This window comes from Salmo trutta, chromosome 7 (assembly GCF_901001165.1).
Source record: "Salmo trutta chromosome 7, fSalTru1.1, whole genome shotgun sequence".
NCBI lineage: Eukaryota > Metazoa > Chordata > Actinopteri > Salmoniformes > Salmonidae > Salmo > Salmo trutta.
In genome coordinates, this window is record NC_042963.1 from 33,491,611 (window position 1) to 33,519,519 (window position 27,909).

The following is a 27,909-nucleotide window of genomic DNA, read 5'->3' on the forward strand; positions in this document are numbered from 1 at the left end:
AGGATAGAGACACGTCAATATAGAGAAATGTAGAGAAGCTATACAAATGTAACACATACAGTACTAGTCAAAAGCTTAGACACACCTACTCATTCAAGGTTTTTTCTTAATTTTTACAATTTCTACATTGTATAATAATAGTGAAGACATCAACACTATAAAAAAAAACACATATGGAATCATGTAGTAACCAAATAAAGTGTTCAACAAATGTAAATATATTTTTATTTGAGATTCTTCAAAGTAGCCACCCTTCGCGTTGTTGATAACGTTGCACACTCTTGGCATTCTCTCAACCAGCTTGATGAGGAATGCTTTTCCAACAGTCTTGAAGGAGTTCCCACATATTCTGAGCATTTGTTGGCTGCTTTTCCTTCACTCTGCGGTCCAACTCATCCCAAAACATCTCAATTGGGTTGAGGTCAGGTGATTGTGGAGGCCAGGTCATCTGATGCAGCACTCCATCACTCTCCTTCTTAGTCAAATATATCCTGACAGTATCACCAGCAAAGCACCACCACATCCTCACACCTCCTCCTCCATGCTTCACGTTGGAAACCACACATGCGGAGATCATCCATTCACCAACTCTGCGTCTCACAAAGACACGTCGGTTGGAACCAAAAATCTCCAATTTGGACTCATCAGACCAAAGGACAGATTTCCACCGGTCTAATGTCCATTGCTCGTGTTTCTTGGCCCAAACATGTCTCTTCTTCTTATTGGAGTCCTTTAGTAGTGGTTTCTTTGCAACAATTCGACCATGAAGGCCTGATTCACACAGTCTCCTCTGAACAGTTGATGTTGAGATGTGTCAGTTACTTGAACTCTGTGAAGCATTTATTTGGGTTGCAATCTGAGGTGCAGTTAACTCTAATGAACTTATCCTCTGCAGCAGAGATAACTCTGGGTCTTCCTTTCCAGTGGTGGTCCTCATGAGAGCCAGTTTCATCATAGTGCTTGTGGTTTTTGCGACTGCACTTGAAGAAACTTTCAAAGTTCTTGAAATGTTCCATATTGACTGACCTTCATGTCTTAAAGTAATGATGGACTGTCATTTTTCTTAGCTTATTTGAGCTGTTCTTGCCATAATATGGACTTGGTCTTTTACCAAATAGGGATATCTTCTGTATACCACCCTTACCTTGTCACAACATAACTGTCTCAAACGCATTAAGAAGAAAGAAATTCGACAAATGAACTTTTAACAAGGCACACCTGTTAATTGAAATGCGTTCCAGAGTGTGCAAAAATGCCAAGAGTGTGCAAAGCTGTCATCAAGGCAAAGGGTGGAAGAATCTACTTTGAAGAATCTCAAATATAAAACATTTAACACTTTTTTGGTTACTAAATGATTCTATATGTGTTATTTCATAGTTGTGTTGTCTTCACTATTATTCTACAATGTAGAAAATAGTAAAAATAAAGAAAAACCCTTGAATGAGTAGGTGTGTCCAAACATTTGACTGGTACTGTACGTGTACATCCCCACATATATCATCCATCCCACTGTCTGTCTGTTGTTTATATAATCAGTCATACTAGAGGTCAGAGGTCAGCTGTGAGAGTTCCCTCCAGATGGCTTCCTCCTATATGTGGCTGCTGACCTTCACACCACCACTCACACACAATGTTATGTAACTGTGTGTGGATGAAAAGCATTTAGCTCTCAGAGAGCACTCTGTACAGCTCACAGTGCAGCTATATTACTAACCCCTATTAGATATGAGACAAACCTCCGCTGTATGAATAGTGGGACCACCCTCCCCCTCTGTCTGCCAAATTCTTTCTCTTTGCTCTTGTTTTCCTTAATAGGATGTCGGTGGGCGGAGCCGGGAGGATCGTCAGCGAAATGGGCCACACCTGGGCTCGGGTGCGTCCCGCGGATAAATACACCTGACCACACACACCATTGTTACTTCTATATAGTTTACTTTATTTAATAAATATGTTTGTTATTTCTTTATCTCCACGTTGTCTCCTCTTTGTTACGGGCTACGAGCCGGTTCATAACAATATGCCTGGCTAAATGGTGTAGATTACACTTGAAATTTCTCTATTTTTGAAACTTTTGTTTGTTTATTTCACTTGCTTTGGCAATGTAAACATTTGTTTCCCATGCCAATAAAACCACTTTAAATGGAATTGAGCCGTGGCCATGGCCACAGTGAGAGAGGAGGGGGGCTCCTGCCCAGACATACCAGACCAGAGGAGCAGAGAGGACAGACCTGTGTCAATACCACCACCACTATACTGCTGACACTACACTACACTACACTACACTACACTACACAGATCAGTCCATGTCAATGAGAGAGTGAGAAAAGGACAGTAAGAAACAGGGAAGGAGATGAAGAGGGGCTGTATAGTGTGGGATGACATTAACGGAGAGTCAGTGGGACAGTGTAAAGGTTTTTCCAATACCTGCACTATACAGTAGATATACAGTGTCTTCATCTCTCTCCTCCTCTCCTGAACCTTGATTTCCTGTGTTTATGTGGCATGTGAGTAGGGCCAGAACGATGCCAGTATCGCAATATTTTTTACATGGCAAAAATGAAAACACAAATCTGACCAAACGATTTGGTACTTTAAACACCCGCTGTATGTAAAATCTTGTGAGCAATAGCTTGGAAAATAAATGTGACTCGATGACAACAATGTTCATTTCCAACATTAGGGATGTTTTCTACAGAAGTTACATCCACTTCATGTGTTTTGTTTCCTTGCCACGATACTAACAAGTACTGGTATCGTCCCGTCCCTACGTGTATGTGTGGTCAGTCAGTGCTAGGGCCTCTGTCTGTGTTATTCATTAGCAGAGCGTGCCTTATAGAGTGAGGAGCAATGTTTAAGTGGACCTGACGACAGATGGGAGAGACACAGAGAGGTGCAGGGGAGAAGTTTATAGTGGAGGCTACAGATTCATCTCTATTGATCTTCTCCCAGTGTGCATAGCAGAGAGGGCTTCCCTGTCTGCTGGCTATATCACCTGGCACAAATACAGGATAACTCTCCAACACACACACTCTTGTGTATTATAAAGGGCACATATCATTACACATGCATGGCTATGCAATTTAACTTATGAGTCTTTGTCTCAATTTCAGCAATTGGTCTCTGGTATCATGGCACAAGGCGAGGCCCAGATGCAGATGGTTGGAGTCTTAAAATGTTTATTCATCCAAAGGGGTAGGCAAGAGAATGGTCGTGGACAGGCAAAAAGGTCAAAACCAGATCAGAGGCCAGGAGGTACAGAGTGGCAGACAGGCTCGTGGTCAAGGCAGGCAGAATGGTCAGGCAGGCGGAATGGTCAGGCAGGCAGAATGGTCAGGCAGGCGGAATGGTCAGGCAGGCGGAATGGTCAGGCAGGCGGAATGGTCAGGCAGGCGGGTACAAAGTCCAGAGAACCGACCTGTTTTCCAAAGCCTGGAAGACAGCAGGGGCGTTGGTGAGTCCAAATGGCATGACCTGGTACTCATAATGTCCACTGGCTGTCTTCTACTCATCCCCCTCACGTATCCAAACCAGGTGGTAGGCATTTCAAAGGTCCAACTTGGAGAATATGGTGGCCCCCTGGAGAGGTTCAAACGCTGAGGAGAGGAGAGGTAGGGGGTAACGATTCTTGACAGTAATGTCATTAAGTCCCCGGTAGTCAATGCACGGACGCAGGGTCTTGTCCTTCTTCTCCACAAAGAAAACCCCTGTGCCAGCAGGAGATGCAGACGGACGGACGGCCCCAGTGGCCAGAGACTCCTCTATGTACTCCTCCATAGTGTTGGTCTCTGGTCCAGACAGAGAATACAATCAACCCCGAGGTGGTGTGGTGCCTGGGAGAAGATCAATGGCACAATCATAAGGACGGTGGGGAAAGGGAAGTAGCACGTGCCTTACCGAAGACTTCCAGGAAGTGAAGGTATTCTGTGGGGATAGCAGAGACATCCACAGTCTTGCTAACATCCTGGGGAAGGTGACTTGAAGGCTGTGCTGCTTGAAGGCAGTGGGAATGGCAAAATGGGCTCCAACCCAGGATGGAGCTTGTGGTCCAATCAATCACGGGTTGTGCTTTTGAAGCCAGGAAAATCCCAAAACAACCGGAACATGGGGAGATGCAATGAGGAGGAACTGTATGGTCTCACTGCGGTTACCAGAAACCCGTAATTGAACGGGCACAGAACTATGGGTGACTTCCCCTATAGAACAGCCGTCCACTGCCCTAGCATCCATGGGCACAAAGAGAGGCTGAGTGGGAATACCAAGCTCCGAAGCTATCGTGGCATCCATAAGACATTCATCAGCCCCAGAGTCAATGAGCACTCGGAGAGATTTAGATTGGTCTCCCCACAGCACAAGAGCAAAAATGGGTGTGTGAGTGATGGGAATTAGGGAACTCCCGGTCTGACTCACCATAGTACTGGTACCCACTAGAGACAAGGGTTTCCTAATAGGGCAGGTAGCTATAAAATGTCCTGCCCCTCCACAGTACAGACAACAGTTATTATTCATCCGGCGTGAGCATTTCCCAACTGATAACCTAGCTCTTCCCAAATGCATAGGCTCAGGAGTATCCAACTCACCCAGCGTAGATTCCCGAGAGGGCTTGGGTGGCTTCGAATCCTCTCGGAAGAGCTGCCTTCAGAAACTTCCAGATTCCCTTGGAGGTGAACGCGCCATAGCGGGTGCCCGAGACCAGACCTCCTCTCACTCTTGCGTTCCCTTAGGTGTCCATCAATTTGAATGGTAAGGGCGATAAGGGAGTCGAGATCCATCAGCAATTCCCGAGCAGCTAGCTCACCCTTTACCTCCTCTGATAATTCCTGCAAAAAAAGTATCAAAAAGAGACTCCAGATTCCAGGAACTCTCGGCGGTCAACGTGTGAAAATCAACCGTGTAGTCTGCCACACTACGGGAGTTTTGATATAAGTTAAGCAGTTTACTGGCTGCCTTTCTCCCGGAAACTCAAATACCTTTCTTACTTCTGCCATGAATTCCTCCAGATGACCACAAATGGCAGATTGTTGCTCCCAAACTGCCGTAGCCCAGGAGAGCGCCCTTCCCGGCATTAGTGTAATAATATACCCCATCTTCGATCTGTCTGAAGGAAACAAAGATGGCTGTAGCTCAACTCCCTGATTTGCTCCATAATAGCCTTTAACCCATGGTCGTGGCGTTCCGTCAAGGACCTGAGCCCTTCCAAAAGGCCCTGTACCAACTCCTCATGTCTCCTAATAGTGGCTCCCTGCAGGGAGACAGCGTGGCGGAGGTGGTCCAAGTCTGCTGGGTCTGTCATGGCCAGTTCGTACCATCAAGGCACAAGGCGAGACCCAGATGCAGACACAGGAGGCAGATGGTTGGAGTCTTACAATGTTTATTAATCCAAAGGGGTAGGCAAGAGAATGGTCGGGGACAGGCAAAAGGGTCAAAACCAGTTCAGAGTCCAGGAGGTACAGAGTGGCAGACAGGCTCGTGGTCAAGGCAGGCAGAATGGTCAGGCAGGCGGGTACAAAGTCCAGAGAACAGGCAAGGGTCAAAACCGGGAGGACTAGAAAAAGGAGAATAGCAAAAGGAGCACGGGAAAAACACGCTGGTTGACTTGACTAAACATACAAGACGAACTGGCACAGAGAGACAGGAAACACAGGGATAAATACACTGGGGAAAATAAGCGACACCTGGAGGGGGTGGAGACAATCACAGGAACAGGTGAAACAGATCAGGGCGTGACACTCTGGTGAGTTTCATGTGAAACCGATGTAGGCCAAACTGTATTTATGAACAAGTACTTTATAACCCACAGACACTAAAGTACTATATTACATTAATATGAACAACCATTAATTACTCCCTCTTCTCGCCACCTCTCTCCCTTCTGATCTCTCTCCCTCTGTCTCCCTCTTCTCGCCACCTCTCTCCCTTCTGATCTCTCTCTCTCTCCCTCTGTCTCCCTCCGTCTCCCTCTTCTCGCCATCTCTCTCTTCTGATCTCTCTCCCTCCCTCTGTCTCCCTCTTCTCGCCACCTCTCTCCCTTCTGATCTCTCTCCCTCTGTCTCCCTCCGTCTCCCTCTTCTCGCCACCTCTCTCCCTTCTGATCTCTCGCTCTCCCTCTGTCTCCCTCCGTCTCCCTCTTCTCGCCACCTCTCTCCCTTCTGATCTCTCTCCCTCTGTCTCCCTCCGTCTCCCTCCTCACCACCTCTCTCCCATCTGATCTCTCTCTCGCTCTCCCTCTGTCTCCCTCTTCTTGCCACCTCTCTCCCTTCTAATCTCTCTCTCGCTCTCCCTCTGTCTCCCTCTTCTTGCCACCTCTCTCCCTTCTGATCTCTCTCCCTCTGTCTCCCTCCGTCTCCCTCTTTGCCACCTCTCTCCCTTCTAATCTCTCGCTCTCCCTCCGTCTCCCTCCTCACCACCTCTCTCCCTTCTAATCTCTCGCTCTCCCTCTGTCTCCCTCCGTCTCCCTCCTCACCACCTCTCTCCCTTCTAATCTCTCGCTCTCCCTCTGTCTCCCTCCATCTCCCTCCTCACCACCTCTCTCCCTTCTAATCTCTCGCTCTCCCTCTGTCTCCCTCCGTCTCCCTCCTCACCACCTCTCTCCCTTCTAATCTCTCGCTCTCCCTCTGTCTCCCTCCCTCTCCCTCCTCACCACCTCTCTCCCTTCTAATCTCTCGCTCTCCCTCTGTCTCCCTCCGTCTCCCTCCTCACCACCTCTCTCCCTTCTAATCTCTCTCTCGCTCTCCCTCTTCTTGCCACCTCTCTCCCTTCTGATCTCTCTCTCGCTCTCTCTCGCTCTCTCTCGCTCTCCCTCCGTCTCCCTCCGTCTCCCTCCGTCTCCCTCTGTCTCCCTCTGTCTCCCTCTTCTCGCCACCTCTCTCCGTCTCCCTAATCCGTTCATGTGGGCAATAAGTATATGCACCATGAGCACATTTAATTTGTGTGTGTGGTTTAAAGCGAGCCCAGAGGTGAGTCTTAATAAGGATCAATGGCACTTTATCTGGGCCGGCTTCCACTTCACAGCATGCAAATCACATAGCAACACTCTGGCAGGAAAAAAATAAATGGATTTAATTAAAAAATGTAGAACCACAGGCTCTGGAAATTCAATTAAAGGATTTATGCAAAGGTTGGCTAGCTTTTTGTGTTGCAGTTTCCTGCTTCTGTAATGAGCTTTTCATATAAAAAAAAATCAATAGGTAATCTGGGCTGGGGGAATCGCTGCTTACGTACATTTTAGAAATCAATTTAAAAAAAATAGTCCATCAGCCACAGTGTCACAACAGAGAGGGGTGGGGGAGGGGGAGGGAGAGAAAGGGGTGATGGTTTCCCTCTTTACTCCTCGATGGGGTCAGGTGAGAGATATTGGCAGTGTGGGGGTGGATGGAGGGACAGAGTAAAAAGAAGAGAAGTCAGAATTGTATAGCCTGGTCTTTTCTCTGATCTGGGTCTTTATGTTAGAGAGTGGCTCCCTGGGTGTTTGAAGCCTGTCCGGGCCTGACCTCCAGGTCGGGGGTACTTTAGGCCAACCTCGGCCTTAGAGGGCTGCAGGGCCTAATGGTCTCCCTGAGGTGTCTGGACCCTGGAGTTGGAGGAAGGTTAGAGCTGTGAGGTGAGAGGTACAGCTGAAGTGGGCCTACTTTGAGCCTGTAGTTCTATTCCAGTGCTCTGTATCCCTGTAGGGTATCTCCAGTGTGAATGAAGATGTTCTCTACCTGTGCTGCTCTTAATCAACTGTAATGACTTCATCCCAGGGAGCTGGCAGCTCATTACCCCCATTACAGCTGTAGAGGTCTGGGACTGGAGAGACCTCTACCCCCCTCTATCTTTCTCTCCACACGGCTGAGCACCACACAGACCGGCACAGAGAGGCTGTCACAGCCCACAGCAGAGCCAGTATGAAAGGGCTAAGCTCTCCGCCTGGGTGTGTGTGACCTTAGACCTGACAGGAGGAGATACACAGATACTGTACAAACGCTGTCATTCTGTAGAGAGAAAAAAAAGAAACCATCACCTCTCTCTCTTTCACCATCTCTCCCTCAAACACTCTCTCTCTTTTTCTCTCTCCCTCTCCCACTACTTCCCTCTCTCTCAAGGTGATAGCTCTCAGAGTATCTAACAGACAGTTCATTAGGTATCAGTGGTCAGTGGCCTGTGCACCTGGTTGAGTCATCTCCTAATAGCAGCAGAGCCCTCGTTACCCAGGACCAAGAAAGAGCGGAGAGACGGCAGGGGTCTAGGGCCCGAGGCCAAAGAGGGGGATGCGGTAGGTTGGGGGGGGGTTAGAGACATAGAGAGAAGGAACGTGGGGCGGAGAGCAAATCACAGAGGAGCTAGTTAAAGGCTCTATCTAGTGTCTTCACTCAGAGAAACCCAGCTGAACTGTATAGTGTCTGTCTGTCTGTCTGTCTGTCTGTCTGTCTGTCTGTCTGTCTGTCTGTCTGTCTGTCTGTCTGTCTGTCTGTGTCTGTGTGTGTGTGCTGGTCAGAAGTTTAGCCCTGCATATGTAAAAAGGTGGGCTGGCGCCCCAGGCTGAATGCTGGGTAATTATTAGTATTCTTAAACGCTAAGGAGCATGGGATTGAGCACTGAAGGTACCGCCCCCCAAGGAATGGACATGTCTGATTGGACCAGAGAGACCGCTCAGAGCCTTTACCCACAACCCACCTCTTCTTCGACCATTAAAGTGGAGTGAAGTTGCCCCTAGACACTGGTCTAAGGTCAGACTTGTGATTCCTCCCTAATAGTTGAGTTAACAATCTGATTAGGGCAAGCTGATTCTAGATCAGTGCCAAAGGGCAACTTCTACCCTAAGCATATTAAGGAGCTCCTGAAGGAGTAGAGAAGACGCCAGTCAACAAAATGTCAAAGAAACATGTCAACACTGCTGATTGACAATACTGACTCAAGACTGAAAGGTTAAGTACACATACACAAACACACAACCACAATATGGCCTAAACTGTACATACAGACCCCGACCAGAAGCCATGGATTACAGACAACATTCACACGGAGCTAAAGGGTAGAGCTGCTGCTTTCAAGGAGCGGGACTCTGACCCTTAAGCTTAAAAGAAATCCCACTATGTCCTCCGACGAACCATCAAACAGGCAAAGCCTCAATACAGGACTAAGATCGAATCGTACTACACCAGCTCCGACGCTCGTCGGATGTGGCAGGGCTTGAAAACCATTACAGACTACAAAGGGAAGCACAGCCGCGAGCTGCCCAGTGACACGAGCCTACCAGACGAGCTAAATTACTTCTATGCTCGCTTCGAGGCAAGTAACACTGAAACATGTATGAGAGCATCAGCTGTTCCGGACGACTGTGTGATCACACTCTCCGCAGCCGATGTGAGTAAGACCTTTAAACAGGTCAACATTCACAATGCCGCTGGGCCAGACGGATTACCAGGACGTGTACTCAGAGCGTGTGCTGACCAAGTGGCAAGTGTCTTCACTGACATTTTCAACCTGTCTCTGACTGAGTCTGTAATACCAACATGTTTCAAGCAGACCACCATAGTGCCTGTGCCCAAGAACACCAAGGTAACCTGTCTAAATGACTACTGACCCGTAGCACTCATGTCTGTAGCCATAAAGTGTTTTGAAAGGCTAGTCATGGCTCACATCAACACCATCATCCCAGAAACCCTAGACCCACTCCAATTTGCATACCGCACCAACAGATCCATGATGATGCAATGTCATGATCCTCAACACAGGGACCCCTCAGGGGTGAGTGCTCAGTTCCCTGCTGTACTCCCTGTTCACTCATGACTGCCCTGCCAGGCACGACTCCAACACCATCACCAACAAACTAACATGGTCCAAGCACACCAAGACAGTCGTGAAGAGGGCACGACAAAGCCTATTCCCCCTCGGGAGACTGAAAAGATTTGGCATGGGTCCTCAGATCCTCAAAAGGTTTTCCAGCTGCACCATCGAGAGCATCCTGACAGGTTGCATCCCTGCCTGTTATGGCAACTGCTCAGCCTCCGACCACAAGGCACTACAGAGGGTAGTTTGAACGGCCCAGTACATCACTGGAGCTAAGCTGCCTACCATCCAGGACCTCTATACTAGGCGGTGTCAGAGGAAGGCCCTAAAAATGGTCAAAGACTCCAGCCACCCTAGTCATAGACTGTTCTCTCTTCTACTGCACGGCAAGCGGTACCGGAGCGCCAAGTCTAGGTCCAAGAGTCTTCTAAACAGCCTCTACCCCCAAGCCATAAGACTCCTGAACAGCTAATCAAATGGCTACCCAGACTATTTGCAATGCCCCTTCTACGCTGCTGCTACTCTCTGTTATCATCTATGCAGTCACTTTAATAACGCTACATTCATGTATATATAACCTCAATTACCTCGACAACGGTGCCCCCACACATTGACTCTGTACCGGTACACACTGTATATAGCCCTCCTATTGTTATTTACTGCTGCTCTTTAATTATTTGCTATTCTAATCTCTTACTTTTTTTAGGTATTTTATTAAAACTGCATTGTTGGTTAAGGGCTTGTAAGTAAGCATTTCACTGTAAGGTCTACACCTGTTGTATTCGGCCCATGTGACTAATAAAGTTTGATTTGAACTGTAGAGCTAGACAGTAGACAGGCGTTGGTTCACCCAGAATGATCTATATTTCCACATTCCGTTTTCCTCACATCAAAGTGCTAGAGATAAGAGCTGTGTTTGGCCTCACACACATGCACTCACCCACATGCACACACGCTGCTGGCTAGAGTATTGAGTTGTTATAACCACATTTAAGAACAGAGTGAAACTCTCCCTGTAAAGGGCTTGGATTATCTATATGTGGGAAACAGTGGGCCAGGCGTGGCCGCACGATCTCTGATAAGCAGATGAAGGCATAGGGAGTGGAACATGATGTTAGTGAGTGATCGTCTGGCTGATTAAAACGTCATGGCTCTTTATAGATGCGTCTCTCCACTCTGATCACAGTGAGGGAGGGGGCTGCAGTTCCCTACTATGATATTAAGAATAATGTTTTCTATTCTCCTCAGATGACTGCTCTACATATAGAAGCCACTGAGATACACCATTAATAATATTTTATATCTAATGAAAAAAGATCACAGAATTTCTTCATTAATATGAGTGTATGGGCCTACATCAAATAGTGCATATAAAGCACAGAACTAGGCTATATACAGTACAACATTCTGTGAGAGGATCTAATGATCCAATACATTAACCTGCTTTAACAACAACTAAATAAAACATTTTAAAACCGCATGCAGCTTCAGGTGTTTCAGTGATTGTCCGTACTTTGTGTGTGTGTGTCTGTTTGTGTGTGCGAGCGTGTGTGTATGTGTCAGTTTGTGTGTGCCTGTTTGTGTGTTCGAGCATGTGTGTGTGTCTGTTTGTGTGTGTGAGCGTGTGTGTGTCTGTGTGTGCGAGCATGGGTGTGTGTGTGTGTGTGTGTGTGTGTGTGTGTGTGTGTGTGTGTGTGTGTGTGTGTGTGTGTGTGTGTGTGTGTGTGTGTGTGTGTGTGTGTGTGTACAGGCTTGAGTTCTTTGCACAACAGACACACACTGGGACTTTTTGATCATTCTTTTGGGAGTCGACATTCTGCTTATGTTTGCATCCCGGAACAATCTCCATGGATCCCATAAGCGAAGGCTAGCAATTAAAACGATAGCATCTTCATATCCCCACTCACAATAACTGAAATAATATCACTGTTTTATTAAGCCTTAATGTGGGGGTAAGAGGGGAGAGGTCTGGGGTGTTAAAGAGGATACACATTCAGATGCCTTATCAACCGCGGATTTAAATAACAGCAAATGCTCGGCTTAAGGGTGTGTGGTGCTCGTGTGTGTGTGTGTGTGTGTAGTCTTTATCAGACACAGGGCGTTAAGCTAAATCCTGTGTCAGCACACCAGTATTTAATAACAGCACTAGCTACCTTTGTCCTTTAATATTTACAAACATCTACACCACTGTTAGTTAATTAACCGCATGTATGAAAACCCCCACCCTGGTCTGGAGGAAAAACTAGGCTGCTAATTGCAACTGGGTGCTCAGAAGTCCAAAACAGTTAGAAGCCCCCCTCCCCTACCCCACACACTGCCATAATAGCCCTAAAACATGATGTATTCCATACACATCTCTTTTTGGTCTCATACTATTTTAAACAAGTACCTTTCTTGGAAAACACCATATGAACTCAGTTTAGTTCTGCTGAAAGTAAGTAGATCTCAGAGCATGTTACTATCTGTGCAAAGGTGAAGGGTTTCAGGTAGCAATACACATAGAGAATAAGGGGCTGTTTTGTTAGACTTCAGTGAGGCTTTTGACATTATCGATCATAGTCTGCTGCTGGAAAAATGTATGTGTTATGGCTTTACACCCCCTGCTATAATGTGGATAAAGAGTTACCTGTCTAACAGAACACAGAGGGTGTTCTTTAATGAAGCCTCTCCAACAGAATCCAGGTAGAATCAGGAATTCCCCAGGGCTGCTGTCTAGGCACCTTACTTTTTTCAATCTTTACTAACGACATGCCATTGGCTTTGAGTAAACTCAACAAAGAGCTGCAGTTAGTATCAGAATGGGTGGCAATAAATAAGTTTGTCCTAAATATTTAAACAACTAAAAGCATTGTATTTGGGACAAATGATTCACTAAACCCTAAACCTCAACTAAATCTTGTAAAGAATAATGTGGAAATTCAGCAAGTTGAGGAGACTAAACTGTTTGGACTAACCCTGGATTGTAAACTGTCATGGCCAAAACATGTTGACAGCTAAGAAGGGGAGAACCATGTCCTTAATAAAGCGCTTCTCCCATTTCTCAACAACACTATCAACAAGGCAGGTCCTACAGGCCCTAGTTTGGTCGCACCTGGACTATGGTTCAGTCGTGTGGTCAGGTGCCACAAAGAGGGACTTAATAATTGCAGTTGACTCAGAACAGGGCAGCATGGCTGGCCCTTAAATGTACATGGAGAGCTAACATCAATAATATGCATGTAAATCTCTCATGGCTCAAAGTGGAGGAGAGATTGACTTCATCACTACTTGTTTTTTGTAAGAAGTGTTGACATACTGAATGCACCGAGGTGTCTGTTTAAACTACTAGCACACAGCTCGGACACCCATGCATACAGTACCCCACAATACATGCCTCCAAAGCTTTCTTCACAATCCCCAAGTCAAGAACAGACTATGGGAGGCACACAGTACTACTTAGAGCCATGGCTACATGGAACTCTATTCCACATCAGGTAACTGATGCAAGCAGTAGAATCAGATTAAAAACCAGATAAAAATACACCTTATGGAAAAGAGGGGACACTGAAGAGACACAGGCACAGGTACAGGCACACGCATAGCACACGGGCGCTAGCACACACCCTCTACACACACGTACACTGTAATATTGTTCTATAGCGATATCATACATTTTGTGTTGTCAGTATGTGGTGGTGTGACAGTGATCTATGTCTTATCTTTTGTTTTATGTTTAACATAAGTTACTTAATGTGTTTGGACCCCAGGAAGACTAGCAGCAGCTAATGGGGAACAATAATAACATACAAAAAAGATAGAGGAAGAGGGACAGAGGTTATGAGAGAGAGGAGAGGAGAGGAGAGGAGAGGCGAGGCGAGGCGAGGCGAGGCGAGGCGAGGCGAGGCGAGGCGAGGAGAGGAGAGGAGAGGAGAGGAGAGGAGAGGAGAGGAGAGGAGAGGAGAGGAGAGGAGAGGAGAGGCGAGGAGAGGAGAGAATACAGAGAGCCAACAGGTAGCTGCACCACTCATATAATAGTTAAGTAGGGGAAACAGAAGAGTGTGTTGTGAAACCTGCTGAGAAGCATCTCTGAGGAGAGAGAACAGTCAGCAGAGACACATGTCTGCCTGACTCCCTTTGTCTGTCCAACATCATTCATCACAACCACACTTCACTAAAATGCCTCTTCTCTCCACATCCCATCCTGCCTGCAGTGAAAACACTAGATAGATAAAGGATGACAGAGGGGCTAATGCACTGATGTAATAGTCTAACTAAAGCATGCATCACAGTAGCATATGGCCTCCAGGGTAGTGGCAGGACTAGTAGACTAGGAGCCTGTGTGTGTTAGGTCTATAGATTAGTAGAGAAGCCTTGTAGACTAGGAGCCTGTGTGTGTTAGGTCTATAGATTAGTAGAGAAGCCTTGTAGACTAGGAGCCTGTGTGTGTTAGGTCTATAGATTAGTAGAGAAGCCTTGTAGACTAGGAGCCTGTGTGTGTTAGGTCTATAGATTAGTAGAGAAGCCTTGTAGACTAGGAGCCTGTGTGTGTTAGGTCTATAGATTAGTAGAGAAGCCTCGTAGACTAGGAGCCTGTGTGTGTTAGGTCTATAGATTAGTAGAGAAGCCTCGTAGACTAGGGGCCTGTGTGTGTTAGGTCTATAGATTAGTAGAGAAGCCTCGTAGACTAGGGGCCTGTGTGTGTTAGGTCTATAGATTAGTAGAGAAGCCTCGTAGACTAGGAGCCTGTGTGTGTTAGGTCTATAGATTAGTAGAGAAGCCTCGTAGACTAGGAGCCTGTGTGTGTTAGGTCTATAGATTAGTAGAGAAGCCTCGTAGACTAGGAGCCTGTGTGTGTTAGGTCTATAGATTAGTAGAGAAGCCTCGTAGACTAGGAGCCTGTGTGTGTTAGGTCTATAGATTAGTAGAGAAGCCTCGTAGACTAGGAGCCTGTGTGTGTTAGGTCTATAGATTAGTAGAGAAGCCTCGTAGACTAGGAGCCTGTGTGTGTTAGGTCTATAGATTAGTAGAGAAGCCTCGTAGACTAGGAGCCTGTGTGTGTTAGGTCTATAGATTAGTAGAGAAGCCTCGTAGACTAGGAGCCTGTGTGTGTTAGGTCTATAGATTAGTAGAGAAGCCTCGTAGACTAGGAGCCTGTGTGTGTTAGGTCTATAGATTAGTAGAGAAGCCTCGTAGACTAGAAGCCTGTGTGTGTTAGGTCTATAGATTAGTGGAGAAGCCTCGTAGACTAGGAGCCTGTGTGTGTTAGGTCTATAGATTAGTGGAGAAGCCTCGTAGACTAGGAGCCTGTGTGTGTTAGGTCTATAGATTAGGAGAGAAGCCTCGTAGACTAGGAGCCTGTGTGTATTAGGTCTATAGATTAGTAGAGAAGCCTCGTAGACTAGGAGCCTGTGTGTGTTAGGTCTATAGATTAGTAGAGAAGCCTCGTAGACTAGGAGCCTGTGTGTGTTAGGTCTATATATTAGTGGAGAAGCCTCGTAGACTAGGAGCCTGTGTGTGTTAGGTCTATAGATTAGGAGAGAAGCCTCGTAGACTAGGAGCCTGTGTGTATTAGGTCTATAGATTAGTAGAGAAGCCTCGTAGACTAGGAGCCTGTGTGTGTTAGGTCTATAGATTAGTAGAGAAGCCTCGTAGACTAGGAGCCTGTGTGTGTTAGGTCTATAGATTAGTAGAGAAGCCTCGTAGACTAGGAGCCTGTGTGTGTAAGGTCTATAGATTAGTAGAGAAGCCTCGTAGACTAGGAGCCTGTGTGTGTTAGGTCTATAGATCAGTAGAGAAGCCTCGTAGACTAGGAGCCTGTGTGTGTTAGGTCTATAGATCAGTAGAGAAGCCTCGTAGACTAGGAGCCTGTGTGTGTTAGGTCTATAGATCAGTAGAGAAGCCTCGTAGACTAGGAGCCTGTGTGTGTTAGGTCTATAGATTAGTAGAGAAGCCTCGTAGACTAGGAGCCTGTGTGTGTTAGGTCTATAGATTAGTAGAGAAGCCTCGTAGACTAGGAGCCTGTGTGTGTTAGGTCTATAGATTAGTAGAGAAGCCTTGTAGACTAGGAGCCTGTGTGTGTTAGGTCTATAGATTAGTAGAGAAGCCTTGTAGACTAGGAGCCTGTGTGTATTAGGTCTATAGATTAGTAGAGAAGCCTTGTTGACTAGGAGCCTGTGTGTGTTAGGTCTATAGATTAGTAGAGAAGCCTTGTAGACTAGGAGCCTGTGTGTGTTAGGTCTATAGATTAGTAGAGAAGCCTTGTAGACTAGGAGCCTGTGTGTGTTAGGTCTATAGATTAGTAGAGAAGCCTTGTAGACTAGGAGCCTGTGTGTGTTAGGTCTATAGATTAGTAGAGAAGCCTTGTAGACTAGGAGCCTGTGTGTGTTAGGTCTATAGATTAGTAGAGAAGCCTTGTAGACTAGGAGCCTGTGTGTGTTAGGTCTATAGATTAGTAGAGGATAAATCACAGTGGGAGCTTTTATAATTCACATCATCAGTGTGTAAGTATTACAGAAACAACACACCATAGTAATGACAATGTACATATTGTAAAATGTCAGTAATAAGACATAAGTACATACATTGTTTCCCTTTAAAATCTCCTGTGTGCAAATATCAATATAGCACAAAGAAAGGCATACATTGAGACTGAGTTGTAATATAACATATGGAGATAATATGAAAAGTCGATAGAGAGAGGGGACATAGAGAAAAGTGTGTGTCAAATCTGCTAATATAACATAGACTATATGATAATTCATTCTCCACATGGGAGCTGGTTATGGATAAAACATCTATGATTGAAAAGCCATATGTGAGCAGTTTAGTACAGAGTAGTAGCTATACTATACCGTAACACTATAGTCTCAGAGCAGTAAGGGTTTATGATATCTACCCTCACGAGGAGAAGAGCGGACACACTCTTACAACTAAACTAACAAAGACAGGATGAAGAGGAAAATAGGAAAAACAAGCCAGTGAATCTTTCTCCATCTCTCTATCTGTGAAAGTCACACTCTCTCACTGAACCCTGACTGCTCTAGAGATCCACTCCTTCCTTTTCCTTTCCCCCCATCCTTCCTTCTCTTCTCGTCTCGCAGATAGATGCCAAGACTAATATTTGGACTAACGAAGGACAGTCGAGACTACAGAATAAAGTATGAGGACCATGAACAGTAGCATCTATTCCTACTCTAAAACAACCAGTCAGTTCAAGTAGCCTTCTATTAAATAACACAAACAGCTCATTCAATAACCAAGTAGCCATCTATTAAATAACACAAACAGCTCATTCAATAACCAAGTAGCCATCTATTAAATAACACAAACAGCTCATTCAATAACCAAGTAGCCATCTATTAAATAACACAAACAACTCATTCAATAACCAAGTAGCCATCTATTAAATAACACAAACAACTCATTCAATAACCAAGTAGACATCTATTAAATAACACAAACAACTCATTCAATAACCAAGTAGACATCTATTAAATAAAACAAACACCTCATACAATAACCAAGTAGACATCTATTAAATAACACAAACAGCTCATTCAATAACCAAGTAGACATCTATTAAATAACACAAACAGCTCATTCAATAACCAAGTAGCCATCTATTAAATAACACAAACAGCTCATTCAATAACCAAGTAGACATCTATTAAATAACACAAACAGCTCATTCAATAACCAAGTAGCCATCTATTAAATAAAACAAACACCTCATACAATAACCAAGTAGCCGTCTATTAAATAACACAAACACCTCATTCAATAACCAAGTAGACATCTATTAAATAACACAAACAACTCATTCAATAACCAAGTAGCCATCTATTAAATAACACAAACACCTCATTCAATAACCAAGTAGACATCTATTAAATAACACAAACAGCTCATTCAATAACCAAGTAGACATCTATTAAATAACACAAACAGCTCATTCAATAACCAAGTAGCCGTCTATTAAATAACACAAACACCTCATTCAATAACCAAGTAGCCATCTATTAAATAACACAAACACCTCATACAATAACCAAGTAGACATCTATTAAATAACACAAACAGCTCATTCAATAACCAAGTAGCCATCTATTAAATAACACAAACACCTCATTCAATAACCAAGTAGCCTTCTATTAAATAACACAAACAACTCATTCAATAACCAAGTAGCCATCTATTAAATAACACAAACAACTCATTCAATAACCAAGTAGACATCTATTAAATAACACAAACAGCTCATTCAATAACCAAGTAGCCGTCTATTAAATAACACAAACACCTCATTCAATAACCAAGTAGACATCTATTAAATAACACAAACAGCTCATTCAATAACCAAGTAGACATCTATTAAATAACACAAACACCTCATTCAATAACCAAGTAGCCGTCTATTAAATAACACAAACACCTCATTCAATAACCAAGTAGCCGTCTATTAAATAACACAAACACCTCATTCAATAACCAAGTAGCCGTCTATTAAATAACACAAACAGCTCATTCAATAACCAAGTAGCCATCTATTAAATAACACAAACAGCTCATTCAATAACCAAGTAGCCATCTATTAAATAACACAAACACCTCATACAATAACCAAGTAGACATCTATTAAATAACACAAACACCTCATTCAATAACCAAGTAGCCTTCTATTAAATAACACAAACACCTCATTCAATAACCAAGTAGCCGTCTATTAAATAACACAAACACCTCATACAATAACCAAGTAGCCTTCTATTAAATAACACAAACACCTCATTCAATAACCAAGTAGCCGTCTATTAAATAACACAAACAACTCATTCAATAACCAAGTAGCCATCTATTAAATAACACAAACACCTCATTCAATAACCAAGTAGCCGTCTATTAAATAACACAAACACCTCATTCAATAACCAAGTAGCCTTCTATTAAATAACACAAACACCTCATTCAATAACCAAGTAGCCGTCTATTAAATAACACAAACACCTCATTCAATAACCAAGTAGACATCTATTAAATAACACAAACACCTCATTCAATAACCAAGTAGCCATCTATTAAATAACACAAACAGCTCATTCAATAACCAAGTAGCCGTCTATTAAATAACACAAACACCTCATACAATAACCAAGTAGCCGTCTATTAAATAACACAAACACCTCATTCAATAACCAAGTAGCCATCTATTAAATAACACAAACACCTCATTCAATAACCAAGTAGCCTTCTATTAAATAACACAAACACCTCATTCAATAACCAAGTAGCCGTCTATTAAATAACACAAACACCTCATTCAATAACCAAGTAGCCGTCTATTAAATAACACAAACACCTCATACAATAACCAAGTAGCCGTCTATTAAATAACACAAACACCTCATTCAATAACCAAGTAGCCGTCTATTAAATAACACAAACACCTCATTCAATAACCAAGTAGCCATCTATTAAATAACACAAACAGCTCATTCAATAACCAAGTAGCCGTCTATTAAATTACACAAACAACTCATTCAATAACCAAGTAGCCATCTATTAAATAACAAAAACACCTCATTCAATAACCAAGTAGCCTTCTATTAAATAACACAAACACCTCATACAATAACCAAGTAGCCATCTATTAAATAACACAAACACCTCATTCAATAACCAAGTAGCCATCTATTAAATAACACAAACACCTCATACAATAACCAAGTAGCCATCTATTAAATAACACAAACAGCTCATTCAATAACCAAGTAGCCATCTATTAAATAACACAAACAGCTCATTCAATAACCAAGTAGACATCTATTAAATAACACAAACACCTCATTCAATAACCAAGTAGCCATCTATTAAATAACACAAACAACTCATTCAATAACCAAGTAGCCTTCTATTAAATAACACAAACACCTCATACAATAACCAAGTAGACATCTATTAAATAACACAAACACCTCATTCAATAACCAAGTAGCCATCTATTAAATAACACAAACAGCTCATTCAATAACCAAGTAGACATCTATTAAATAACACAAACACCTCATTCAATAACCAAGTAGCCATCTATTAAATAACACAAACAACTCATTCAATAACCAAGTAGCCATCTATTAAATAACACAAACACCTCATTCAATAACCAAGTAGACATCTATTAAATAACACAAACACCTCATTCAATAACCAAGTAGCCATCTATTAAATAACACAAACAACTCATTCAATAACCAAGTAGCCTTCTATTAAATAACACAAACAGCTCATTCAATAACCAAGTAGCCTTCTATTAAATAACACAAACACCTCATTCAATAACCAAGTAGCCATCTATTAAATAACACAAACAGCTCATTCAATAACCAAGTAGCCATCTATTAAATAACACAAACACCTCAGAGTCATATCTCCTTTAGCCCATATAGTGACAGCTATGCAATATGGTGATCCTTTAGCATCAGAAGTGTAAACTGTCTCCTTACCATAGACTTGGTGAAGGGGCGAGCCAGGGTGAAGAACAGGGTCATCAGCCACCAGCTACGATGGATGGCCGTGTACATCATGTTCCCAGGGTGCACTGCATTGCAGGTGACCCCGTGGAGCGAGAGGCGTCGGTGGAGCTCGTTAGAGAACAGGAGGTTACAAAGCTTTGCCCGGTTGTAGGCCAGCATGGACCAGTAATCCTTCTGAGGAGGAGACAGCACAGCAAGGTCCACCTTACCACACTGGTCCAGCAGGTCTGTAAACCTAGGGAGAGAGGAACCAAGATTAACTTCATGTACCTAGTAAAGTTTCCACTTTACAGGAACAAGTCAAGGACCGAGTCCTTTAAGGATAACTTTAATGAAAGTACGCTTTAATTAAATTCCATAGACCAGGGCTCTCCAACCCTGTTCCTGGAGATTTACCGTCCTGTAGGTTTTCGCGCCAACCCTAATCTAGCTCACCTGATTGTAATAATTAGCTGGATGATAAGGTGAATCAGGTTAGTTACAACTGGGGTTGGAGTGAAACTCTTCAGGCACAGGGTTGTAGAGCCCTTCCATAGACTATACACATTTAAAATAGAAGTACAAAAGTAAAAGTGTGCATCGGTGCTGTAGTTACTATAGCAGCAGAAGTGTGGTCCTGGCTGAATACAAATCTAATGCGTGACAGGATGGTTTTTAATTGCCTGCGACAGAGCAGTTAAAGCCCAGATGTTTGACAAGGCTCTCGAACATTACACCGCTCGCTGGGTTATTATGCAGTCACAATAACACAGACACAAAGCAGTCAAACACACTCCCTCCTCCTCCCTCAAAATGTGTGTGTGTTTCTGTCTGTTTGTGGTTGTGTGCATCTACATCTTAATCCAGTCATTAGAAACCCACCAATCAACATGTCACCTGGGTTTCCTCGTTGTGATTTTCCAAGCTGCCTGCCTGGCGTTTGCTTACCGTCCCCTCTCCGCTACATCCTTGCTCGGCTAAATTACAACATCTGCAGGCTTTATATTTCATGTGAAGAAACTTCACAACTGCTTTAGCGCTTGGTAGGGTTAATAAATCACTTGGCTATACACATTTTTCTCTCAAAGCAAGTTTCTTGACATTTAATAATACAATATGCTCTCTTTTTAAAGATTTAAATAAGGTTACACTGATTTCATAGTGACCTACACCACATTGTCAACACTGTAAAATGTCTGTCTTTTTAGTTCAGAAAATAGCACAAATAGAAACATTCCTGGCTTTTACTTAGACATAAAGAGCACAAATAGACAGTTTATTGACACCATTTCAGCCATCTAACCGTAACCCTTTCACAGAGGGTGTAATAGGGGCTTTAAGATACAGTGTAACAGAGAAATGTAATACAATATTTGCTCTCCTGGTCTTTGAGAAGGCCTAATGCACTTATTAGTATTGTGTCAATTACACTGCAGACCCTGGTGTTGGGGGGTGATAACGTTTTCTGCCTTTTCCCCCATCCCTCTTCCTCTCTGTCTCCATCCCTCCTCCTCTCTCTCCATCCCTTCATACCTCCATCTCCCCTACCCTGTCTGCTATACTCTGTAGGTCACAACTTTACATTTCAACAGGGGGCTTAGGGTGTATAATCTACTACCAGGTCAGGGGTCAGACAGAGCCTGTTAGGCAGAGGCTAAGTGAAATAACCAGGAAGTCACGGGAAATAACACACAAACAGAAAAGTGAGTAACTTCAACGGATGCAATATAGGTGTGGAATGGAGCGGGCAGCATGGCAGATGTAATACCAGATATGGTCTCTATCCCCTCTTCTATTCTGGACCAGTCTGTAACTGACTCTCTGTTCTGGCTAAGCCCTCTTTGAAGGGGTTAGGCACCATTGATTAGGGATGGGAGAGGAGGGTGAGACTGGGGGAGGAATAGGATGGAGGAATAAAGCAGGGGATGGGGGGGAGGGCGAGACTGGGGGAGGAATAGGATGGAGGAATACAGGAGGGCATGGGGGAGGAGGGTGAGACTGGGGGAGGAATAGGATGGAGAAATAAAGCAGGGGATGGGAGAGGAGGGTGAGACTGGGGGAGGAATAGGATGGAGGAATAAAGCAGGGGATGGGAGAGGAGGGTGAGACTGGGGGAGGAATAGGATGGAGGAATACAGGAGGGGTTGGGAGAGGAGGGTGAGACTGGGGGAGGAATAGGATGGAGGAATACAGGAGGGGTTGGGAGAGGAGGGTGAGACTGGGGGAGGAATAGGATGGAGGAATACAGGAGGGGTTGGGAGAGGAGGGCGAGACTGGGGGAGGAATAGGATGGAGGAATACAGGAGGGGATGGGGGAGGAGGGTGAGACTGGGGGAGGAATAGGATGGAGGAATAAAGCAGGGGATGGGAGAGGAGGGCGAGACTGGGGGAGGAATAGGATGGAGGAATACAGGAGGGAATGGGGGAGGAGGGTGAGACTGGGGGAGGAATAGGATGGAGGAATAAAGCAGGGGATGGGAGAGGAGGGTGAGACTGGGGGAGGAATAGGATGGAGGAATAAAGCAGGGGATGGGAGAGGAGGGCGAGACTGGGGGAGGAATAGGATGGAGGAATAAAGCAGGGGATGGGAGAGGAGGGCGAGACTGGGGGAGGAATAGGATGGAAGAATACAGGAGGGGATGGGGGAGGAGGGTGAGACTGGGGGAGGAATAGGATGGAGGAATACAGGAAGGGATGGGGGAGGAGGGGGAGACTGGGGGAGGAATAGGATGGAGGAATACAGGAGGGGATGGGAGAGGAGGGCGAGACTGGGGGAGGAATAGGATGGAGGAATAAAGCAGGGGATGGGGAGGAGGGTGAGACTGGGGGAGGAATACAGGAAGGGATGGGAGAGGAGGGTGAGACTGGGGGAGGAATAGGATGGAGGAATACAGGAGGGGCTGGGAGAGGAGGGCGAGACTGGGGGAGGAATAGGATGGAGGAATACAGGAGGGGATGGGGGAGGAGGGTGAGACTGGGGGAGGAATAGGATGGAGGAATACAGGAGGGGCTGGGAGAGGAGGGTGAGACTGGGGGAGGAATAGGATGGAGGAATAAAGCAGGGGATGGGGAGGAGGGTGAGACTGGGGGAGGAATACAGGAAGGGATGGGAGAGGAGGGTGAGACTGGGGGAGGAATAGGATGGAGGAATAAAGCAGGGGATGGGAGAGGAGGGTGAGACTGGGGGAGGAATAGGATGGAGGAATACAGGAGGGGATGGGAGAGGAGGGCGAGACTGGGGGAGGAATAGGATGGAGGAATAAAGCAGGGGATGGGAGAGGAGGGTGAGACTGGGGGAGGAATAGGATGGAGGAATAAAGCAGGGGATGGGGGAGGAGGGCGAGACTGGGGGAGGAATAGGATGGAGGAATACAGGAGGGGATGGGGGAGGAGGGTGAGACTGGGGGAGGAATAGGATGGAGGAATACAGGAGGGGCTGGGAGAGGAGGGTGAGACTGGGGGAGGAATAGGATGGAGGAATAAAGCAGGGGATGGGAGAGGAGGGCGAGACTGGGGGAGGAATAGGATGGAGGAATAAAGCAGGGGATGGGAGAGGAGGGCGAGACTGGGGGAGGAATAGGATGGAAGAATACAGGAGGGGATGGGGGAGGAGGGTGAGACTGGGGGAGGAATAGGATGGAGGAATACAGGAAGGGATGGGGGAGGAGGGGGAGACTGGGGGAGGAATAGGATGGAGAAATACAGGAGGGGATGGGAGAGGAGGGCGAGACTGGGGGAGGAATAGGATGGAGGAATAAAGCAGGGGATGGGGGAGGAGGGTGAGACTGGGGGAGGAATACAGGAAGGGATGGGAGAGGAGGGTGAGACTGGGGGAGGAATAGTATGGAGGAATACAGGAGGGGCTGGGAGAGGAGGGCGAGACTGGGGGAGGAATAGGATGGAGGAATACAGGAGGGGATGGGGGAGGAGGGTGAGACTGGGGGAGGAATAGGATGGAGGAATACAGGAGGGGCTGGGAGAGGAGGGTGAGACTGGGGGAGGAATAGGATGGAGGAATAAAGCAGGGGATGGGGGAGGAGGGTGAGACTGGGGGAGGAATACAGGAAGGGATGGGAGAGGAGGGTGAGACTGGGGGAGGAATAGGATGGAGGAATAAAGCAGGGGATGGGAGAGGAGGGTGAGACTGGGGGAGGAATAGGATGGAGGAATACAGGAGGGGATGGGAGAGGAGGGCGAGACTGGGGGAGGAATAGGATGGAGGAATAAAGCAGGGGATGGGAGAGGAGGGTGAGACTGGGGGAGGAATAGGATGGAGGAATAAAGCAGGGGATGGGGGAGGAGGGCGAGACTGGGGGAGGAATAGGATGGAGGAATACAGGAGGGGCTGGGAGAGGAGTGAGACTGGGGGAGGAATAGGATGGAGGAATACAGGAGGGGCTGGGAGAGGAGGGTGAGACTGGGGGAGGAATAGGATGGAGGAATAAAGCAGGGGATGGGAGAGGAGGGCGAGACTGGGGGAGGAATAGGATGGAGGAATAAAGCAGGGGATGGGAGAGGAGGGCGAGACTGGGGGAGGAATAGGATGGAAGAATACAGGAGGGGATGGGGGAGGAGGGTGAGACTGGGGGAGGAATAGGATGGAGGAATACAGGAAGGGATGGGGGAGGAGGGGGAGACTGGGGGAGGAATAGGATGGAGGAATACAGGAGGGGATGGGAGAGGAGGGCGAGACTGGGGGAGGAATAGGATGGAGGAATAAAGCAGGGGATGGGGGAGGAGGGTGAGACTGGGGGAGGAATACAGGAAGGGATGGGAGAGGAGGGTGAGACTGGGGGAGGAATAGGATGGAGGAATACAGGAGGGGCTGGGAGAGGAGGGCGAGACTGGGGGAGGAATAGGATGGAGGAATACAGGAAGGGATGGGGGAGGAGGGTGAGACTGGGGGAGGAATAGGATGGAGGAATACAGGAGGGGATGGGGGAGGAGGGTGAGACTGGGGGAGGAATAGGATGGAGGAATACAGGAGGGGCTGGGAGAGGAGGGCGAGACTGGGGGAGGAATAGGATGGAGGAATACAGGAGGGGTTGGGGGAGGAGGGTGAGACTGGGGGAGGAATACAGGAAGGGATGGGAGAGGAGGGCGAGACTGGGGGAGGAATAGGATGGAGGAATACAGGAGGGGATGGGTGGGGAGGGCGAGACTGGGGGAGGAATAGGATGGAGGAATACAGGAGGGGATGGGGGAGGAGGGTGAGACTGGGGGAGGAATAGGATGGAGGAATACAGGAGGGGATGGGGGAGGAGGGTGAGACTAGGGGAGGAATAGGATGGAGGAATACAGGAGGGGATGGGTGGGGAGGGCGAGACTGGGGGAGGAATAGGATGGAGGAATACAGGAGGGGATGGGGAGGAGGGTGAGACTGGGGGAGGAATAGGATGGAGGAATACATGGGGGGGATGGGGAGGAGGGTGAGACTAGGGGAGGAATAGGATGGAGGAATACAGGAGGGGATGGGTGGGGAGGGCGAGACTGGGGGAGGAATAGGATGGAGGAATACAGGAGGGGTTGGGGGAGGAGGGTGAGACTGGGGGAGGAATAGGATGGAGGAATACAGGAGGGGATGGGTGGGGAGGGCGAGACTAGGGGAGGAATAGGATGGAGGAATACAGGAGGGGATGGGGGAGGAGGGTGAGACTGGGGGAGGAATAGGATGGAGGAATACAGGAGGGGATGGGTGGGGAGGGCGAGACTGGGGGAGGAATAGGATGGAGGAATACAGGAGGGGATGGGTGGGGAGGGCGAGACTGGGGGAGGAATAGGATGGAGGAATACAGGAGGGGATGGGGGAGGAATAGGATGGAGGAATACAGGAGGGGATGGGGGAGGAATAGGATGGAGGAATACAGGAGGGGCTGGGAGAGGAGGGTGAGACTGGGGGAGGAATAGGATGGAGGAATACAGGAGGGGATGGGAGAGGAGGGTGAGACTGGGGGAGGAATAGGATGGAGGAATACAGGAGGGGATGGGGGAGGAATAGGATGGAGGAATACAGGAGGGGATGGGGGAGGAATAGGATGGAGGAATACAGGAGGGGATGGGAGAGGAGGGTGAGACTGGGGGAGGAATAGGATGGAGGAATACAGGAGGGGATGGGAGAGGAGGGTGAGACTGGGGGAGGAATAGGATGGAGGAATACAGGAGGGGATGGGGGAGGAATAGGATGGAGGAATACAGGAGGGGATGGGGGAGGCATAGGATGGAGGAATACAGGAGGGGATGGGGGAGGAATAGGATGGAGGAATACAGGAGGGGATGGGGGAGGAATAGGATGGAGGAATACAGGAGGGGATGGGAGAGGAATAGGATGGAGGAATAAAGGAGGGGATGGGGGAGGAATAGGATGGAGGAATACAGGAGGGGATGGGTGGGGAGGGCGAGACTGGGGGAGGAATAGGATGGAGGAATACAGGAGGGGATGGGAGAGGAATAGGATGGAGGAATACAGGAGGGGATGGGTGGGGAGAGACAAAGTTTTGTGGAAATAGGTAGAAAGGAAGCGAAAAGAGGAGAGGGGAAATCGGAGGGATGGAAAGAAGAGAAACATGGCGAGAGGAAAGGGCCTGCTCTCGTTGTAACTTATTAAACAGGTCCGGTATCACTAATATGTTGTCATTTCACTTCCTTTCAAATCACACTTCACTCACCCTGTCAGTGTACGGGAGCTGACCTCTTGTGAATATGAGTCTCATGACTGTAGTTGACTAATTCGTCAGCTTGAATAACTCTGCCAGGGGCATTGTGATTGGCTGACTGTAGCCAGGATCAATGTGTCCCATGCACACGGACTGGCTCTGATACACACAGGACAACATACTGTAGGAGTACTCCCTCCCTCCCTCCCACCCTCCCTCCCTCCCTCCCTCCCACCCTCCCACCCAAGTTAAAGTACAAAAGAGAGAATAAATAAACATAAATATGGGGTATATTTACAATGGTGTTTGTTCTTCAGTGGTTGACCTTTTCTTGTGGCAACAGGTCACACATCTTGCTGCTGTGATGGCACACTGTGGTATTTCACCCAATATATATGGGAGTTTATCAAAATTGGGTTTGTTTTCAAATTCTTTCTGGGGCTGTGTAATCTGAGGGAAATATGTGTCTCTAATATGGTCATACATTTGGCAGGAGGTCAGGAAGTGCAGCTCAGCTTCCACCTCATTTTGTGTGCACATAGTCTGTCTTCTCTTGAGAGCCGGGTCTGCCTAGGGTAGCCTTTCTCAATAGCAAGGCTATGCTCACTGAGATTTAAATGTCAGGGCCCAGGTCTGACAGAATCTGTGCAGAAGATCTAGGTGCTGCTCTAGGTCCTCCTTGGTTGGGGACAGAAGCACCAGATCATCAGCAAAAAGTAGACATTTGACTTCAGATTCTAGTAGGGTGAGGCCGGGTCCTGCAGACTGTTCTAGTGCCCTCGCCAATTTTTTGATATATATGTTGAAGAGGGTGTGCCTTAAGCTGCATCCCTGTCTCACTCCACGGTCCTGTGGAAAGAAATGTGTGTGATTGGATTGGGGTGATCAGTCCTTGGTTCCAAATATTGGAGAATATGCCAGAGCTGAGGATGATGTTAAAGAGTTTAAGTATAGCCAATTGGAATGTGTGGTCTGTATATTTTATCATTTCATTTAGGATA

General features: G+C 46.4%; 1 protein-coding gene across 1 annotated transcript in view; it reads right to left on the reverse strand.

The window, feature by feature from the left end:
• Positions 1-27,909, reverse strand: part of wwox (WW domain containing oxidoreductase) — a 301,658-nt gene that overhangs the window by 176,826 nt on the left and 96,923 nt on the right. The window contains exon 8 of the mRNA XM_029758645.1: positions 20,247-20,511. Coding sequence (XP_029614505.1) covers positions 20,247-20,511 — 265 coding nt within the window. The remainder of the gene's footprint in view (positions 1-20,246; positions 20,512-27,909) is intronic.